The sequence below is a fragment of the Aethalodelphis obliquidens genome, unplaced genomic scaffold (genome assembly GCF_003676395.1).
Source record: "Aethalodelphis obliquidens isolate GAN/ISIS:26980383/991018 unplaced genomic scaffold, ASM367639v1 scaffold25, whole genome shotgun sequence".
NCBI lineage: Eukaryota > Metazoa > Chordata > Mammalia > Artiodactyla > Delphinidae > Aethalodelphis > Aethalodelphis obliquidens.
The window spans coordinates 33,421,086-33,441,761 of record NW_020837969.1 but is presented as its reverse complement, the minus strand read 5'-3'; the positions used below and the strand labels follow the sequence as shown (position 1 = coordinate 33,441,761).

Below are 20,676 nucleotides of genomic sequence, written 5' to 3'. Positions count from 1 at the left end.
ACTTAACTCTTGCAATTTGCCTTTAGTTCAGTGAAAAAAGAAAAAGTGCCCACTTGTTATTGGCTACTCCAAAAATAAGTGATGCGAATCTTAGAGATTTGAGTGTGAACCTTATTCAAAAATTATTAGAAAACATTCCTTTGGTAAGTGTAATTCTGGAATACCAAATTTGAAAGGAAAGCCAGAATTATTCATTTATATTCTCCACACAGAAAACTGGAGGACCAATGAGCGTAACTGTTACTGGACTCGGGGCTGAAACGAGTCACTGAAGTCATCTGCTGTCTCTCATCTCGGGCAGAACCCGTGCATCTCCGCGTGGTGTCTCTTAGGCACCGCCTGTAGGGCAGGGGGTTTACATGAGAAAGCACGGCCCTGTTTGTGAAGCTCGAGGGACTGGATGACGTGCCTGAAGCGGCCAGAGGGGTGCATTTATGATCCCACAACCTAACTGGTAAAACGAGGTGGCGCTGCTCGGGGACAGGCCCAGCAACGCCCTGCATGGACCCCCTCGGACCCCCTCGGTCGGCACCTTGGACACACCCGGCACCCGCGGCCTCTGGCCCATCCACTGGGTCCCCTCCTCCGCGAGGCCTGGGGCCGGTTGGTGGGGGGGACTCACCAGGGTAGAAGAACGGGGTTCCCGTCCACAGCCCCTTCACGTCCACAATGGGGTACAGGACCAGCAGGATGAAGAAGGCGAAGGAGCTCAGCGTGGTGACATAGGAGATGGACCTGGGGGACAGCGGGCATCTCAGGGCTCCCGAGAGCACATCCAATGCCAGCCCGACCGGATGTGAAAACGACAGACTTTCTGTACCTACCAGAGGTTTTTGTTCACTGGAATAAAGCCTTCATTTTCGGAAGCCTTTGTCAAAGCAACAGAAATAAACCCCTAGAAGCGGGGAGAAGATGTTAAAGTTTTTTACATCATCTCAAGAAACAATTGTGGTTCAAAACTGAAGAAAAGGAGTGACTTAATTGCTTAGGGAAGGCTGAAAACTGTGCCCTCCGTTTTATTCTTTTAACTGGAAAAACATTTTTAAGATGTGTTAACTAAAAATGTTCTCCAAAAAACCTCTTTTCAGCATTACTCTTGAGTTGAAGGTAAACGACCTTATCAACTGGAGTGAATCCGTGGAGGAAACAGGGCTGCCAGGTCAGGGGTGAAAGAACAGCTAAGCTTATCTTTTGCCCCCAGTGAACCTGTTATCATTGGCCTGGTCCTTCTGGCAAAGGTCCCCACCAGAACCCACACCTCTGCTCCATTTCCTCATATCTTCATTGACTTATTTATAAAGACATTTTCCTAAGAAAATCAACCTGAGAACTTAGGTGTCGAGACTTTTCCTCTCTGATATTCAAGTGAAGAGTGTTACCGATGCGAAGTGACAGCTGCTGTCTATCCCACGGCCGGCCACTAAACATTTTATGTCTTTGAAATGTGTATGTGTGAAGAGAAGGAATTTCAGTGAGGACCAACCGCTACTTACAAGGAAACAACCCCAGGTAGCAAATCTGATCAGGATGCCTTTAGTCTGATCCTTGTAATACAGGAGTATTTTCCCTGCCTGGGGAAGAAAACGCACAGTATGACCAAGAGAATCACCTACGATGTGTTCTTATTTCATACTCATCCACTGTCCTAACCGCTCGACAGGCGGACTCACCTGCAGGTACCGGGGTTACGAGGGGATGAACGGTACCCCTGCCCTTGGCTAGTGGAGGCCTAGAGGCACAGGGACCACTGGGGAGGGAGGGAGGGAAGGAGGGAGGGAGGGAAGGGGATGCACAGAGGAGGTACCGCCAGGCTGAGGATACGAGCACAAAGCAGTAACAGTGTCTGGGCAGTAAGGAACAGCATGCACAGGAGTATGTCACACGGGTGAAAACGCACAGCCTCCCCGAGGTGCTGCAGGTAATTCAGAAAGGCCGGGGGTGGGCAGAGGGGGGAAGGTGGGAGCAGGTAGGCACGAGCTTTCTCCCACAGGTGATGGGAGCCAAGGAAAGTCACTTTTCCCCCACAAAGTGACAAGGGACCAGCTCAGGCTGGCCTGCTAGATGGCCCAGTCTGGCAGGGGTACAGAAGAGGGACAGAACAGCGTGGACCCAGAGGCAGGGAAACACTTTAAAAACAGAAAAATCTGGACTTTGCATAGCCCCACCCTCCTGCAAATTAGGAATTAATTTCTGAAAACATCAGAGAAAGTGTTAATAATAACTTAAAATAGCTAAAATTTATGAATGTCCCGGTCTTAGAACCTTATGCGAATTAACTGATTTAGGTGCGCCTACTTATTTGGGTGCCACTGAATCACAGAGGGTGCAGTTACACTCCCGGGATGACCCGGCTAGTAAGCGGGGTCAAGTCCAGGCCCCGGCGCCGGGCTGTACTCCGCGGCACCCACCCTCGGCTGTCCTGCAGGCGCAGATTTACCTGGAGAGCACGTGGGGGGATTAAATGCATTTATGACTAAAAGCACCCAATGTAAACTCTAAAGTGCTGCAGAGAGCAAGGCAGTATCTCTAAATAGGAAATTATTTCATCACCAAAACGTATATGCTGTAGACCTGCACTGTCCCACGTGGGAGCCACTGACCACCTGTGACAATTTCAGTTGAAATTTAAATGACGTAAAATTAAAAACCAGTTCCTCCGTCAGACCAGCCACGTCTGAGGACTCAGCGGCCACATGGACAGCACACGCGGAGCATTTTTACCGTTGCAGAGGCCCCCCCGCAGGAGGCTGGACCCGGTCTTTCCCCTCCCCGTCATCTCGCCGCAAATAATAGTTTCAAACACCAATAAGGAGAACTTCAGCAAGGAAAATCTAGACTGCTCAGAATCCTAACAAACGCGTGAAAGAAGCCAAGAACAACCTGTACTGACTTTGGCATAAAACAGGCATAACCTGAAACTGTGCCAACTGTACACACAAGGTGACAGGTGACCTTCCAAAGGCTGCCAGCCCAGCAGGGACCCCTCTCAGCCAGGGGCTGCTGTGCGCCCACTGCCGAGATGAGCCGTATGAATAGCTTCTTTGGAGAATACAGGAATTATACCTAATTATTCGAAGGTGCTAAATTTCAGCAACCTCTGGTTTTGACCACCTGTCAGGTCTGAAACACAGAAGATGTGCTTCCAGTTACTTATTTTAATCAAATGGTTTTTGGATTAGTAATGAATCAATAACCACGAAGTGTCAGGAACACGCATTCTCATGAAATGAACAAATACCTGAACTCCTAAAAATGCCATCACGATGGAGTTGATGGTCCCCAGGATGCCTTCTGGGTCGTAGGCCACCTCGGTGTGATAAAGCACCTGACAGGGCAGGACAAGAAGGCGGGACTCACCCAAGGATCACAAAAAGCACACAGCAACTCACAGACAAAATGCAAACTCGGATACACCCCAGTATTCAACATTTTTGGTTTTGCTGCAGAAATTCACTGCTAACTTATGGGGATGACGGGCAGAATACTCCTGGCCAAGAAAGTGTGTGGCATGTGACACTCTGGCATGTGACACTCTCCCCACATGGGAGACCGTGCTGGGCCCTGTGGCTGTGACACTACACGTCCCTAACCAGCTTCAAACACCACACATGACACCTTCTAATTTTCAGGTTTACTCTTTGCGGCCAACCCTACTGTAACGTCGACAGCTTCCTTTCTTCTTTTAAGGCAAATAACGATAAGAAAAATACCTTTGTATTATGTCATTATAAAAGAAATCGTTCCTGTAGAAACGGCAGAAATTTGGAACCAGTCATTGCAGTGGGTGCTGGAAGGCACTGCCCAGCTATCTGGCCCCCGCCTGTCCATCCCACCCCTTTTGCAACTAAAGCATCCACTCCCCCGGCTGCTAGACGTACCCACGGCCCAAAGCTCTCAGCAGCTTCTGGATTTGTCCCTGAAGACAGCTGCCCCTCAGGAGCCGCCCTCTGGCCAGGCCATCACATCCCACCAGGGATGTCTAGGGCCTGGTCCCTCACCTCACTGAGAACAACCCTGAAGGGCCGCCCCAGCCCCCAGGAGACCAGCGGGGGCCTGCGTGTGGCTGTCCCCACTGCCCCGTCCTGTTTCCTCCAGACCCACACGTGCTGATCCCAAAAGCACTGCCTGACAGACCTCCCTCACGGGAAGCTGTCCCCGTACCTGAGATGTACAAGAAAGCACCTTGCTGCACACCTGACACCAGGCAGTCTCACTTTAACAGCCAAAGAAATGTCTACATGCCGCCCACAACCAACATTAAACTGAAGTCTGTAAAGTCAGCCAACTTTTCAAATAAAACTTCGTTCCACCCAAGTCTATTTCGTGGACACAGTTCGGAGTTGGCTCTTTCCCTTCCTTCCCCTCAGTGTCCGGTTCCAAGTTGGAGCCAGGCTCACTCACAGCCGAGGAAGGATGCTGGTAAAGGTGATGGTCTCCTAGGAGCAGGCGGTCAATGTAGCCGGCAGCGCCTCCCGTGCAATTCGGATACTTGCCCCAATCTCCGAGGCCCCCGGGGCCCAGATAGCCGCTGGGGAAGCGAGAACATGCACTTCACCCACCAGACTTAGGAGCAGGGGGAGGTACATTGGTGATGTGCGTGCCCACAAAGAGCCGCAAACACCCACCAGCCTGACGACCCCGGGGCGCCACGCACGTCCACTGCGGGGCCCCTGACTCGACGGCTGCCCGAGGGGTAAGGCGGAAGCCCAACGTCCGTCCCACCGACCCTGGAAAACCTCATGGAGACAGGCCTCTGGACACGTGCCCAAACCCCCTCCCACACAAGGGGAGAAGAGAGAGAGGAAGGGAGGTCCCAATGTGGGAAATCCGACAGCTGTAACCCAGGGGCTCGGACTTGGCAAAAAGGGGATTCCCGCAGGGCTGGCTCACGTAGGGCATCCGGGAACAGGTAAGAAGAAGGTCAAGGCCAGCCAAACACCTTCCAGCATCAGGATGAAGAGCCACTGGGGCCAGCTGGATGTGATGTCCAGCAGAGAAAAGCAGCTTGTCTCCTGCAGGGGCGGGGCATAAAAAAAGTGAGCTAAACGCAAGTGGAATGGGAAACAATACACAGTGCAGTACATATACTCAGAAAATTCTCTGTGACGCTCCTCGTGGCCTTTACGGTAGTAACACAAAATAGACGCGTGTTTATTCCATATGTGGCATGTGGTCTAGATGCTTCATCTCTATGACATAGCACAGTAAAATGCCAGTTAAGAAGAAATCAGTGGACAATTCCACTCCTATACCCAAGAGATCTGAAGAGAGATGTTCGTACAAAAACTTGTACACAAATGGACATAGAATCACTATGCGTAATATCCAGAAAGTGGAAACAAGTCAAATATCCATCACCTGAGGACTGGCTACAAAATGTGGTACATTCATAAAATGGAATATTATTCAGAAGTAAAAAGGAATCAAGTACTGATGGTATAACATGGATAAACCTCAAAAAATATTCTGCTAAATGAAAGAAGCCAGACACAAAAAGCCACATATTCTATAATTCCATTTCTAGGACATGTCCAGAACAGGCAGATCTATAGACAGAGAGTAGATTAGGGGTTGCCTAGGGCTGGGGGGACCTGGGGTTGGAGGGCGGCTGGTAGTGAGGACAGGGTGTTTGGGGGATAATGAAATTGTTCTAGAATTAGACAGTGGTGACGACTGCACGACTCCAGGAATATACTAAATATCCCTCAATTTTACGCCTCAAATGTGTAAGCTTTATGGTACGTGAATTATATCTCAATAAAGCTATTATTTTAAAAAGAAATAAAGGGACTTCCCTGGTGGCGCAGTAATTAAGAATCTGCCTGCCAATGCAGGGGACACAGGTTCGAGCCCTGGTCCGGGAAGATCCCACATGCCGCGCTGCAACTAAGCCCGTGCGCCACAACTACTGAGCCTGCGCTCTAGAGCCCGCGAGCCACAGCTATTGGGCCTGCGAGCCACAACTACTGAAGCCCACGCACCTGGAGCCCGTGCTCCGCAACGAGAGAAGCCACCGCAATGAGAAGCCCGCGTGCAGCGACAAAGAGTAGCCTCCGCTCGCCGCAACTAGAGAAGGCCTGCGCGCAGCAACGAAGACCCAACACAGCCAAAAATAAATTAAATTAAATTAAAAGAAATACAGCTATATTTTAAAAAAGGAAAATAAAATTTAAGCTTTTGGAGCTTAAAATGGAAGGAGAGGGAAGGAGAGGTGCAGCCCACCACTCCTGGTGTCCCCCCAGCCCTGGGCTCCACTGTGGGACCTGGATGAGCCTTGCAGACCCTCCGGTTCCCCACAGCCAGCAAGGTCAGGTTCACACGTGCACATGGAGCCCCTGCGTGCCTTCCATAGCCTACAGCAGAGGGCACAGGTGCGCCAGCAGGGGTCGGGGGGCGCGGTGTGAAGGAGTGAAGTGTAAATGCTCTCCAAGCACGTGAAACCAAGGGATCATTACAGGAAAAACCAAGAGAACCGGGGATTCAGTGATGAATTTGCTAGTTACCCACACAGGAAGGAGCTGGACAACAAATACAGCTTTATTAACTTACTGTGAAGTAGGACCCCAAATGGAAGAATTTAAATATTTCCACCTGAAGTTTTACTTTCGTTGGGGGAAAAAAAATAGTGGTCATCTGAGTAAACTCAACTCAGCAATTTATAATAAGACAGAAAGTAATTACAAAAGAGGTGAGATGCTCACATACTTCTTACAAAGAAGACACAGGAAGCGGCCCAGGGCGGAACTGTCATCTCCTGGCCCAACATTGGCACTGTCCAAGTCGAACCTCTGCAGCATGTGTATAGACACTGAAATGTTCTGTGAGGTTTTTGTGTATCCTTACCACCAGGAAATTGAAAAACTGGCAGTAATTCCCCCAAGAGGCTGGACCAGCCAACTAGAAGATGGTGATGTTATTTAACGCCATCACGTTCATTTGATTAATGGAAACTGAAATATGTGTTAAGAGGGTAGATCTCATGTTATGTGTTTTTTACCACAATTTAAAAGAAGATTGATATAAAGACTAAATAAAAATAACTAATTGAAGAGAAAAAAGAATGTTTTTGACTAACTGAGTTAAAGAGTCTTGTAGTCTCTGGTACTGCACTCAAAACTAAAGGAAGTTCTAGCACCTAAACAGGGACCTCTCCCCCTTTCATAGTGCAGGGTTTCTCACCGAGGTGCAGATCTCAGGCACGGGCTTGGCAAAGAGCAGCTCCAACACGGCGACCACAAAGTAGGTGCCCCCGAGCCGCTGGAGCACGCCGGGGATCCGCACCTTCTCCCAGGACACTGCGGGACGCACAGGGTGCAGGGGTGTCAGCCGGCACTGCTCACTTCACCCCAAGATGACACCACTGTTTCCTGAGGGGGGAGACAGACTTCCATTGCATCTGAGGAAGTTAAGCTCTTGGAGATGGAAACACACGTGGTCAAGGGCCTGGCTCACACACGGCAGTGACGCTGGGCTAAGAGCCAGGGCGGGTCCGGCTCGGTGTGGGGATAAAGCGCAGACGCCCTCGGCCCTGAAGCCCTGCCCCACCCCGCCCCGGCCTTTCCCATCAGGAGTGTGGACTCAACTCACATCCAGCAGGAGCCTGCAGACCCAGCGCAGCCCGCGGACTGTCCCTGCCATGCAGGCTACGTGACTGTATCACTGCCCGAGGGTAACCCTATAAGGACCCCCGCAGTGTGTCCTCCTGGGAGCAGTGGCCCTCTGTTGGGGGATCCATCGAATGGACTTTTCTGTGACACCTTCCCTTAGCACCCCACCTCCTCCCGTCGCCTGAAGCCTTAGTGCTTCTTGCCTGAGGGGTTCACCTGGCACCTGCCTGGATAAGTACGTCTTCTTTCTGCTAATGACACCGTAAGCCCCTTGAGGACAGTGGCCGCTGCCTTCCCCAGTTCCGACACTGGTCCCCAGAACAGGGCTCACTCACATCCTTCCCTCAGCTTTCTTGTCCCTCTCACGCCACTCAGTGACAGAGATGTCATACCTTTCCCACAGCCCGGGGGCATTCAGGTGATGGCAAGGTGGACCCTTGAACAACAGCCTTACTGTGAAAGCTGGTGAAACCAAAGCGGCAGGAGGGTGGCTCTGAGAACCAGTGTGGTCCCTGCTCTGCCCTTCACTACACACGGACACAGCACTCACTCTCCCGGCCCCAGGGTCTTCCCTTGTACAGAAGGGTTTGAGTGGACTGGTGGCGCCTCCCAGGCCTAAAATTCCAAGATAGTAATAATGATAATGCCCAAAGTCATACAAGCATTAGATATACTTTTCTAGTAACTGTTCTTTTTGCAGGTACATGAGACGGAGAAACTGCATTTCTTTCAAATTATAACACATCGTTTCCCTATTTCAACCTGAATACATTCTAACAGAGGGGAAAAAATACTCACGTGGACCAAGGCAATAATTGGGGTTCACAATGACAATTCCTATACAGATTAACAGGAAACTCCTCCACGCAATTTTCCCCAGCAATCTGAATTTTGAACATCCCCGCTGCAGAACGGAAGTCATTGACAGAAAGATCGAAGATCCCATAATAAACACAAACCTGAAAAAACAAAGCTGTTACTAGATGGCCACTTTCAACTTTGTCTCTATGTCATTAGTATTTTATAATCTACTACATAAGAGAAGCAACACATGATTTTTGAAAGAAACTGACGATTGAAACCACATCCGGTTTAGTGGTGGAGAAGAATCAGAATGTTGGGCTGGAAGGACTGTGCACCTTCTTGTCCTGTCTTAGGGGGAGATCCTTCGGGACTGACTGCAGCTTCCATGGACAAGCCTTCCATCAAAGACAGACAAACCACTAGGTATAAAATAAGCTACAAGGATGTATTGTACAACATAAGGAATGCCAATATTTTATAATAACTATAAATGGAGTGTACCCTTTAAAAATTGTGAATCCCTATATTGTACACCTGTAACTTATATAATATTGTACATCAACTATACGTCAATTAAAACAAAAGGAACTCCTCCCCCACTCAGATAAACCTGAGTTCACGTTAGCAGTGAAACACTGGGGACCAAAGACGCAAACCAGTGGCTGGTCCTGCCTATAAATGGTGGAGGCAAGCCGCTCAAAGCATCTCAGCAAAGACACAAGAGCCACGCTGTGCAGGGGCCAGAGTCCCTCAGCAGGGGAATGCTCCGGGCAGAGCGGGGTACTCCACTATTATTTTATTTTATTTTATTATTTATTTATTTATTTATTTAATTTGTTTATTTATTTATTTTTGGCTGCATTGGGTCTTCGTTGCTGCACACGGGCTTCCTCTAGTTGTGGTGAGCAGGGGCTACTCTTCGTTGCGGTGCACGGGCTTCTCACTGCAGTGGCTTCTCTTGTTGCAGAGCATGGGCTCTAGGCACACAGGCTTCAGTAGTTGTGGCTCGTGGGCTCAGTAGTTGTGGCTCGTGGGCTCTAGAGCGCAGGCTCAGTAGTTGTGGTGCACGGGCTCAGTTGCTCTGTGGCATGTGGGATCTTCCTGGACCAGGGCTTGAACCCATGCACCCTGCATTGGCAGGCAGGTTCTTAAGCACTGCACCACCAGGGAAGTCCTCCACTATTATTTTAAAGTGTAACTTATTACTATCCTTAACTGCTACATACTTATCTATATTCCCTGATACTGATATACTGCATACCTTTTAGGAACTAAGATGTTTAAATTTATTTTCAGGATTAGTGGAATATTCAGAATTTATGATTTCCTACGAGATTCCAAGATCTTGTACATCATATCCACACTAATAAAATGTTCCCTGTGAAATCGCAGTCTTTTATTCTCACGTCTCTTAGATAAGCACGAGCCCAAGTGTCAGAATGATTCAGAAACCCGGCTTTCGGAAGGACCTCATCACGCTACCACCTGTGGGCAGCACAGGCCCGCAGCCCGGAACTCAAGGCTGGTGTTGGGAAGGTCCAGCATCCACTGAAAACAAAACTTTGCAGATGGGCTACGAAGAGCGGATGGCGGATTTGCAACTCACCACGGGAACACGAGGTCAGCCACCGTCAGTCCTGCAGAAGAACACAAGCACGACAGTGAGGAAAGGACCTGGAACGCCGGTGCTCCCTGACCCAGGAAGGCTTCTGTCTCACACTGACAGGGAAAGCCCTGGGTAAACCTCATGAGGCAGCACCGAGCTCCCTGGACTCTGTGGCCAGGGGCCAGCCCGGGCACCACCTGAGAGCACCCCTGCTGTGGGAGCACCACAGAGAAGTATGTGGACAATCTGTGCTCTTAGGCAGATCTTACTCAAAACCCATCCTAAAGCAACCCCCCAGCCAGATTCACAGCCACTGTTCAGCGCCACTCAGACCACCCCCAGCTCCACGGCATCCCAGGGGGACCATGAGTCTCGGGGCAGGATGCCCGTGCGGCTGAGGCACGGGGCACACCTAGAAGAGCACAGGGACCGTGTACAACGTGATGGCAGCGAGGCATCTCGGAGTCAGAGCACGTGAAAGGAAGAGCAGAGCTGAAGGCTGACAGAACGACCTAAGGGGCCTCTGTGGGGCTCACCTCTGGAACCCCTGGGGGACGCCAAGGAGCCCTCCTACCTGCGGCTCTCAGAGGGCCCGCGTCAGCAAGGCGACCTCTCGGTGGTGTCTTACCGTTCCAACTCGCGTGCTTGAAGTACCAGTATCTCCCACCTCCGTAGTTCACAAAGACCATGAGGGTGAGAGCGATCCTGCAAAGCCACAAAGATACACTCTCAGGGCCTGGGCGTGTGACAAGGATGGCCTGACTGCAGGACACAGGTGCCGTCACAATACAAGCAGACGCTGAAAGAGCAGGAAACTCCCACTTCTAACCATCACGGTTAGGACCCCGCGCTAAAGTCCTCTCTGCCAACATTTCCAACATGACGTCTGAAGACAAACTTACACCAACACTGAACTGTGTAACTTGAAAATGGTGCAAAACATTCCCGATCACTCCACTTTGTGCTAATTACTTAGATGTCTCAGGTTAAAGAACTGTAGTGGGAGGGGACAGTCTTTAGGGTCAAGCCCTGGGTCCCTCTCTCTTAGGAGCCACTGGACCTCAGGCGAGCCCCTCATCAGTTCTCTGTGAGGAGGGACACCCCTGACCTGGGGACCACAGGCACCACGATGGAGAGTAACGTACATCACAGCACCTAAACGGTGCTTGAAACATCTTAGCACTTAAATCAATGTCAACTCCCGTCCACCTGTGAACATCTCCGAAAGAAAGAGGAATACAATAAAACAGATTCTGCATGTGCTGTTGTTTGCTGCTAATTTCTCAGAATACGGGGAATAAAAACGTTAGTATGTCAGGGGGTAATTTGTGGGCACTCTGGAGCCCAACTTACTCAACTCTGTGGCTCAATTTCTTTATCTGTGAAACAGGTGTATTATTACAAGTATATACTTCATAGGATTGCTAAAAGATTAAAGAAATTAAGACAAGCTGGAACAGTGCTTGGCATACCATGAGGACTCAAAACTGTTAGCAGTGGTTACTATTAGTATCGTTACCGTTATTACTGCCTGGCTTTGGGCGCACACACAGGAGCACTTAGAGCTCGGGAAGCTGGGTCAGTTATCAGGTTATCACTGGAGTTTGAAAGGCCTCAGTGGGAGAAACAGAAGACCCGACACCTAGATATTGCTTTTCAGCCATACAGTCTTAGACTCTATTTTCAGAGTTTGGTCCCGGCCTTCGTTCTTTTCCCAGAACCGGAAAATAACAATTTACTGCAGGACTCTGTGGATTTGCTGTCAGTTGATATCCGAGCTGCTGTGCGAATGGTGGAGGAGGCCGAGGGCTGTCCTGGGTTCCATTTCCAGACTGGGGCACTGGCCCATTGGTCCAGGGCTGAGCGGACACGGGGCCCTCGGGCAGCTGCTCACACGTGTGAGTGGCTTTCTCAGCAGCACCTGTGCACCAGGGGAGACGGGCTCCGGCCTCTCCCACTGCTGCTCTCCAGTGACACGTCACCCTGGCTCTCGTGACAGTTTTCAAGGCAGGAGAGGCTGCCGATTTCTCTTTTGGGCAGGAAATCCTTTCTAGCCTAGAGAGTAAAAGGCACGTGAAATGCCTCCCGCTGCAAGTGGGTGGACTTGTGAACGTGCCACCCGAGGCCACCTGTGCCCACGGGTCACCAGGGAGCCCACGTACCCGCGGAACGTGTCCACGCAGCGGAGGCGCAGGGGGGCCGCCGACTGACGCCAGGTCTCTGGTGGGGGGTCACCCGCCCTGCTCGGAGACCCCAGCTCCTGCCGGAAAAGAGGAGAAAAATGCAAACAGTTCATAATACAAAAGAGTAAACTATACTTTCCTGTGTTTTAGGGAAGAAATTAGCAGCGTGAAAGCCAAGGATCATTGTTCTGGGTAGTACTTTAATTCGCCTTTGTAAAGACCCCACCTAGAGGTTAGGTTTTTCACTTTATTTGGTTTATGTGCCGCCTGCTGAGCTCTCCGTGGCCACGCTGATAAATGACCACAAAGGAGCAAGAGTACCAGCAAGTGTGTCCAAAAGTGGACAAAGATACGTCCATGTTAATCAATTAACACAGACAGTATGTTTAATCATCACAGCAGGCCATCCCATGTACAGACTTAATACTGATGTCTCTCACTCTTTTGTCTTCATCTTTTTTTTTTTTTTTTTTGCGGTACGCGGGCCTCTCACTGTTGTGGCCTCTCCCGTTGTGGAGCACAGGCTCCGGACGCGCAGGCTCAGCGGCCATGGCTCACGGGCCCAGCCGCTCCGCGGCACGTGGGATCTTCCTGGACCAGGGCACGAACCCGTGTCCCCTGCATCGGCAGGTGGACTCTCAACCACTGCGCCACCAGGGAAGCCCATCATCCTGATACTCTCTACTAAAACGGATTGATTCAACAGTGGTGCCTGAAGAGTGAAAACCATCTCCACACCCAGCATCACAAAGCAGCTCAAGCTCCAGCCTCACAAAGATGGGGGCGGGGGGGGCACCCTTCACGGGGCCAGCAAGGACTGCTATTTACCAAGAAGGCAGGACACATGACCTGGCCTTGCACAGCACGAGATAATTAAGATTACTAAATAGCGGACTGTAAATCCGAATCCAGGAAAACACCCAGAGCACACACGATGCGTTTGAACAACTCACAGAATTGATGAGGCCATCCGTTTCCTGAGAATTTATGGCTTTAGAAATCCAATCACGAAAGTCTTCCAAGCTGTAAATAAATGAAAGGCCTGGTTAATTTGTTTTCCTCGGCAGAATTTTCAGAATGGTATCATACTGAAAGGAAATTAATTTAAAGTTCACATTCTATACAAGTCAAAGAATTAAACATTTTAAAGTGTTTTAACGAAACGGAAGTAGAAATCCAAGTACATTCAAATGCTTCACCCTGACAGCATGGTCTCCTGATCGATGAGACAGAAATAAAGACAGAGCTTTCGTTCAGGGGTGTTGTGAGGAAGATGGCAGAGTACAAGGACGTGCGCTCACTCCCTCCTGCGAGAGCACCAGAATAACAACTAACTGCTGAACAATCATCAACAGGAAGACACTGGAACTCACCAAAAAAGATACCTCACATCCAAAGACAAAGGAGAAGCCACAATGAGATGGTAGGAGGGGCACAATCACAGTAAAATCAAATCCCGTAACTGCTGGGTGGGTGACTCACAGACTGGAGAACACTTGTGCCACAGAAGTCCACCCACTGGAGTGAAGGTTCTGAGCCCCACGTCAGGCTTCCAAACCTGGGTGTCTGGCAACGGGAGGAGGAATTCCTAGAGAATCATACTTTGAAGGCTAGCGGGATTTGATTCCAGGACTCTGACAGGACTGTGGGAAACAGAGACTCCACTCGTGGAGGGCACACACAAAGTAGTGTGCACATCAGGACCCAGGGGAAGGAGCAGTGACCCCATAGGAGACTGAACCTGACCTACCTGCTGGTGTTGGAGGGTCTCCTGCAGAGGCGGGGGGGTGGCTGTGTCTCACCATGAGGACAAGGACACTGGCAGCAGAAGTTCTTGGCTTGAGCCCTCCCAGAGTTCGCCATTAGCCCCACCAAAGAGCCCGGGTATGCTCCAGTGTTGGGTCGTCTCAGACAAAACAACCAACAGGGAGGGAGCACAGCCCCACCCATCAGCAGACAAGCAGATTAAGTTTTACTGACCTGTGTCCACCACAGCAACACCCAGCTCTACCCACCACCAGTCCCTCCCAACAGGAAACATGCACAAGCCTCTAAGATAGCCTCATCCACCAGAGGGCAGACAGCAGAAGCAAGAAGAACTACAATCCTGCAGCCTATGGAACAAAAACCACATTCACAAAAAGACAGACAAGATGAAAAGGCAGAGGGCTATGTACCAGATGAAGGAACAAGATAAAACCCCAGAAAAACAACTAAATGAAGTGGAGACAGGAAACCTTCCAGAAAAAAGAATTCAGAATAATGATAGTGAAGATGGTCCAGGACCTTGGAAAAAGAATGGAGGCAAAGATCGAGAAGATGCAAGAAATGTTTAACAAAGACCTAGAAGAATTAAATAAAAACACCTAGAAGAATTAAAGAACAAACAAAGATGAACAATACAATAATTGAAATGAAAAATACACTAGAAGAAATCAACAGCAGAATAAGTGAGGCAGAAGAACGGATAAGTGACCTGGAAGACAGAATGGTGGAATTCACTGCCACGGAACAGAATAAAGAAAAAAGAATGAAAAGAAATGAAGACAGCCTAAGAGACCTCTGAGACAACATTAAACAGAACAACATTCTCATTATAGGGGTCCCAAAAGGAGAAGAGAGAGAGAAAGGACCCAAGAAAATATTTGAAGAGATTATAGTCGAAAACTTCCCTAACACAGGAAAGGAAATAGCCACCCAAGTCCAGGAAGTGCAAAGAGTCCCAGGCAGGGTAAACCCAAAGAGAAACACGCCGAGACACATGGTAATCAAACTGACAAAAACTAAAGACAAAGAAAAATTATTGAAAGGAACAAGGGAAAAATGACAAATAACATACAAGGGAACTCCCATAAGGTTAACAGCTGATTTCTCAGAAGAAACTCTACAAGCCAGAAGGGAGTGGCATGATATACTTAAAGTGATGAAAGTGAAGAACCTACAACCAAGATTACTCTACCCAGCAAGGATCTCATTCAGATTAGATAGAGAAATCAAAAGCTTTATAGACAAGCAAAAGCTAAGAGAATTCAGCACCACCAAGCCAGCTCTACAACAAATGCTAAAGGAACTTCTCTAAGTGGGAAACACAAAAGAAGAAAAGGACTTATAAAAACAAACCAATAACAATTAAGAAAATGGTAATAGGAACATACATATCAATAATTACCTTAAACGTGAATGGATTAAATGCTCCAACCAAAAGACACAGGCTCGCTGAATGGAAAAAAAAAAAAAGGACCCATATATATGCTGTCTACAAGAGACCCACTTCAGACCTAGGGACACATACAGACTGAGAGTGAGGGGATGGAAAAAGATATTCCATGCAAATGGAAATCAAAAGAGGGCTGGAACAGCAATACTCATATCAGACAAAATAGACTTTAAAATAAAGAATGTTACAAGAGACAAGGAAGGACACTAAATAATGATCAAGGGATCAAACTAAGAAGAAGATAGAACAATTATAAATATATATGCACCCCAACATAGGAGCACCTCAATACATAAGGCAACTGCTAACAGCTATAAAAGAGGAAATCGACAGTAACACAATAATAGTGGGGGACTTTAACACCTCACTTTAACACCTCACACCAATGGACAGATGATCCTAACTGAAAATTAATAAGGAAACACAAGCTTTAAATGACACAACAGGCCAGACAGATTTAATTGATATTTATAGGACATTCCATCCAAACAGCAGATCACACTTTCTTCTAAAGTGCACATAGAACATTCTCCAGGATAGATCACACCTGGGTCACTAATCAAGCCTCAGGAAATTTAAGAAAATTGAAATCATACCAAGCATCTTTTCTGACCACAACGCTATGAGATTAGAAATCAACTGCAGGAAAAAAAACATAAAAAACACAAACACATGGAGGCTAAACAATACGTTACTAAATAATCAAGAGATCACTGAAGAAATCAAAGAGGAAATAAAAAAATACCTAGAGACAAATTACAAAGGAAACACAATGATCCAAAAACTATGGGATGCAGCAAAAGCAGTTCTAAGAGGGAAGTTTATAGCTATACAAGCCTACCTCAAGAAATAAGAAAAATCTCAAATAAACAATCTAACCTTACACCTAAAGGAACTAGAGAAAGAACAAACAAAAGCCAAAGTTAGTAGAAGGAAGGAAATCATAAAGATCAGAGCAGAAATAAATGAAATAGAAACAAAGAAAACAATAGAAAAGATCAATAAAAATAAAAGCTGCTTCTTTGAGAAGATAAACCATTTGCCAGACTCATCAAGAAAAAGAGGGAGAGGACTCAAATCAATAAAATTAGAAATGAAAAAGGAGAAGTTACAACAGACAACGCAGATATACAAAGCATCCTAAGAGACTACTACAAGCAACTCTATGCCAATGAAATGGACCTGGAAGAAATGGACCTATTCTTAGAAAGGTATAACCTTCCAAGACTGAACCAGGAAGAAACAGAAAATACGAACAGACCAATCACAAGTAATGAAATAGAAACTGTAATCAAAAATCTTCCAACAAACAAAATAACAGGACCAGATGGCTTCACAGGTAAATTCTATCAAACATTTAGAGAAGAGCTAACATCCATCCTTCTCAAACTCTTCCAAAAAACTGCAGAGGAAGGAACACTCCCAAAATCATTCTATGAAGCCACCATCACCCTGATACCAAAACCAGACAAAGATACTACAAAAAAAAAAATTACAGACCAATATCACTGATGAATATAGGTGCAAAAATCCTCAACAAAATACTAGCAAACAGAATCTAACAACACATTAAAAGGATCATACACCATGATCAAGAGGGATTTATCCCAGGGATGCAAGGATTATTCAATATATGCAAATCAATCAATGTGATACAGCATAAAACAAATTGAAGAAGGAAAACCATATAATCATCTCAATAGATGCAGAAAAAGCTCCTGACAAAATTCAACACCCATTTATGACAAAAACTCTCCCAAAAGAGAGCATAGAGGGAAACTACCTCAACATAATAAAGGCCATATACGACAAACCCACAGCAAACATCATTCTTAATGGTGAAAAACTGAAAGCATTTCCTGTAAGATCATGAAAAAGACAAGGATGTCCACTTCCACCACTATTATTCAACATAGTTTTGGAAGTCCTAGCCACGGCAATCAGAGAAGAAAAAGAAATAAAAGGAATCCAAATTGGAAAAGAAGTAAAACTGTCACTGTTTGCAGATGACATGTTACTCTACATAGAAAACCCTAAAGATGCCACCAGAAAACTACTAGAACCAATCAATGAATTTGGTAAAGTGCAGTATACAAAATTAATGCACAGAAACCTCTCACATTCCTATATGCTAACAATGCAAAATCAGAAAGAGAAATTAAGGAAACAATCCCATTTACCACTGAAACAAAAAGAAAAAAATACCTAGGAATAAACCTACTTAGGGAGAAAAAAAGACCTGTATGCAGGAGACTAGAAGACACTGATGAAAGAAATTAAAGATTATACAAACAGATGGAGAGATATACCATGCTCTTGGACTGGAAGAATCAATACTGGGGAAATGACTATACTACCCAAAGCAATCTACAGATTCTATGCAATCCCTATCAAATTACCAATGGCATTTTTTTACAGAACTAGAACAAAAAAATCTTAAAATTTGTATGGAGACACAAAAGGCCCTGAATAGCCAAAGCAGTCTTGAGGGAAAAAAACAGAGCTGGGGGAATCAGACTCCCTGACTTCAGACTATACTACAAAGCTACAGTAATCAAGACAATATGGTACTGTCACAAAAACAGAAATATAGATCAATGAAACAGGATAGAAAGCCCAGAGATAAACCCACGCACCTATGGTCAACTAATCTATGACAAAGGAGGCAAGGATACACAATGGAGAAAAGATAGTCTCTTCATTAAGTGGTGCTGGGAAAACTGGACAGCTACATGTAAAAGAATGAAATTAGAACAATCCCTAACACCATACACAAAAATAAACTTAAAATGGACTAAAGACCTAAATGTAAGACCAGACACTATAAAACTCTTTGAGGAAAACATAGCAGGAACACTCTATGACATAAATCACAGCAAGATCTTTTTTATTCCACCTCCTAGAGTAATGGAAATAAAAGCAAAAATAAACAAATGGGACCTAATGAAACGTAAAACCTTTTGCAAAGCAAAGGAAACTACAAACAAGACGAAAAGACAACTCTCAGAATGGGAAAAAATATCTGCAAACGAATCAACGGACAAAGGATTAATCTCCAAAATATATAAACAGCTCATGCAGCTCAATATTAAAAAAACAAACAACCCCATCCAAAAGTGGGCAGAAGACCTAAGTAGACAGTTCTCCAACGAAGACATACAGATGGCCAAGAAGCACACAATAAGCTGATCAACATCACTAATTATTAGAGAAATGCAAATCAAAACTACAATGAGGTATCACCTCACATCAGTTAGAATGGGCATCATCAGAAAATCTACAAACAACAAATGCTGGATTGGGTGGGGACAAAAAGGAACCCTCTTGCACTGTTGGTGGGAATGTAAATTGATACAGCCACTATGGAGAACAGTATGGAGGTTCCTTAAAAAACTAAAAATAGAATTACCATATGACCCAGCAATCCCACTACTGGGCATATACCCAGAGAAAACCATAATTCAAAAAGACACATGCACCCCAGTGTTCACTGCAGCACTATTTACAATAGCCATGTCATGGAAGCAACCTAAATGCCCATCGACAGATGAATGGATAAAGAAGTTGTGGTACATATATACAATGGAATATTACTCAGCCATGAAAAGGAACGAAACTGAGTCATTTGTTGAGATGTGGATGGATCTAGAGACTGTCATACAGAGTGCAGTAAGTCAGAAAGAGAAAAACAAATATCGTATATTAACGCATGTATGTAGAACCTAGAAAATTGGTACAGATGAACCGGTTTGCAGGGCAGAAGTTGAGACACAGATGTAGAGAACAAACGTATGGACACCAAGGGGGGAAAGCCGCAGGGGGGTGGGGATGGTGGTGTGCTGAATTGGGAGATTGGGATTGACATGTATACACTGATGTGTATAAAACTGATGACTAATAAGAACCTGCAGTATAAAAAACCAAACAAACAAACCAAAAAAACAACTAATACTAAACTTCCTTTGGGTTACTTGTATGGAAATATGTTAATATAAATGTTTCAGACATTGCATGAAATTTCTAAAAATCTTATATGTTCTGGTATAATGTTATAAGTCATAATTCTAGTTATTACTTTAAAATGTGTATCTCAGAAATAACTAAATTTCCTTGTCAATTGCATTATTATGAAGTGTCATCAAATCTGTAACCATGGTCATTTTTAAGTCTTTTGTCATCTACAGACAGTTCTGGGTGTACTCTGATGCTTTTGCAAATATGTTCCTATAAAAGGGTTTCGTCTTCAAGGAATTCATGGGAAAGACTCTGACAAGTACAGGTTTCTGGTAACTGACTATACTGCTGAACTGAATGAATAAGCATTTTCAGAACTCTAATGGAAAACTAATGAATTCATAAAAGTGCTAACAAAAGATCAAGATAAAAAAATAATTACATGGGACTGAGTGAACTGATGAGGATGATTATAATTTTTGTGACTTTCTGTATGAATAAAAAAAAATCCCACAAGGACTCAGAGGCAAAAGATACACAAATCAATTTTCACTGCAAAGTAAAGGAGCTGTTACAATGGAGGATTACTGGACTGAATGTCAATATTATGACACAGTATGAGTGTGTTTCGTGTTTGTTAATTGCAATCATTGTTGCTTTTCTTGTGGTCATCCATTTACAATGCTTGGTGTCAGTTTATTTATCTCTTGTAAAAATAAAATACAGTGTGTATGTGTGAAAAAAAAAGATGAGTGAAAGACAGATAGAGGTTTAAGTCAGGATGCAAAAATCAGTGAATGTATCTGATTAATAAATAAATAAAAGTAGTATTAAAAAAAAAAGACACATGCACCCCAATGTTCATTGCAGCACTATTTATAATAGCCATGTCATGGAAGCAACCTAAATGCCCATCGACAGATGAATGGATAAAGAAGATGTGGTACATATATACAATGGAATATTACTCAGCCATAAAAAGGAACGAAACTGGGTCATTTGTAGAGACGTGGATGGATCTAGAGACTGTCATACAGAGTGCAGTAAGTCAGAAAGAGAAAAACAAATATCGTATATTAACGCATGTATGTGGAACCTAGAAAATTGGTACAGATGAACCGGATTGCAGGGCAGAAATAGAGACACAGATATAGCAAACAATCATATGGACACCAAGTGGGGGAAAGTGGTGGGGTGGTGGTGGTGTGATGAACTGGGAGATTGGGATTGACATGTATACTCTAATATGTATATAATGGATAACTAATAAGAAGCTGCTGTATAAAAAAATATACAAAATTTTTT

At 45.8% G+C, this 20,676-nt stretch overlaps 1 protein-coding gene across 5 annotated transcripts in view; it reads right to left on the bottom strand.

Annotated features, from left to right (window-relative positions):
* The window catches only part of HGSNAT (heparan-alpha-glucosaminide N-acetyltransferase), a 47,508-nt gene that overhangs the window by 3,017 nt on the left and 23,815 nt on the right, over nucleotides 1-20,676 (bottom strand). For 4 of the 5 annotated variants that reach the window (XM_027122975.1, XM_027122977.1, XM_027122979.1 and 1 more), the window contains 12 exons: nucleotides 13,154-13,223; nucleotides 12,180-12,277; nucleotides 10,646-10,722; nucleotides 10,018-10,048; nucleotides 8,406-8,566; nucleotides 7,180-7,295; nucleotides 4,891-5,012; nucleotides 4,402-4,528; nucleotides 3,239-3,325; nucleotides 1,494-1,571; nucleotides 825-895; nucleotides 623-735 (listed from right to left, as the gene is read on the bottom strand). In XM_027122975.1, the coding sequence (XP_026978776.1) occupies nucleotides 623-735; nucleotides 825-895; nucleotides 1,494-1,571; nucleotides 3,239-3,325; nucleotides 4,402-4,528; nucleotides 4,891-5,012; nucleotides 7,180-7,295; nucleotides 8,406-8,566; nucleotides 10,018-10,048; nucleotides 10,646-10,722; nucleotides 12,180-12,277; nucleotides 13,154-13,223 (1,151 nt within the window). Of the gene's footprint in view, nucleotides 1-622; nucleotides 736-824; nucleotides 896-1,493; nucleotides 1,572-3,238; nucleotides 3,326-4,401; nucleotides 4,529-4,890; nucleotides 5,013-7,179; nucleotides 7,296-8,405; nucleotides 8,567-10,017; nucleotides 10,049-10,645; nucleotides 10,723-12,179; nucleotides 12,278-13,153; nucleotides 13,224-13,384; nucleotides 13,512-20,676 lie in introns of those variants that run through there. The other variant, XM_027122978.1, reaches the window with a different exon arrangement.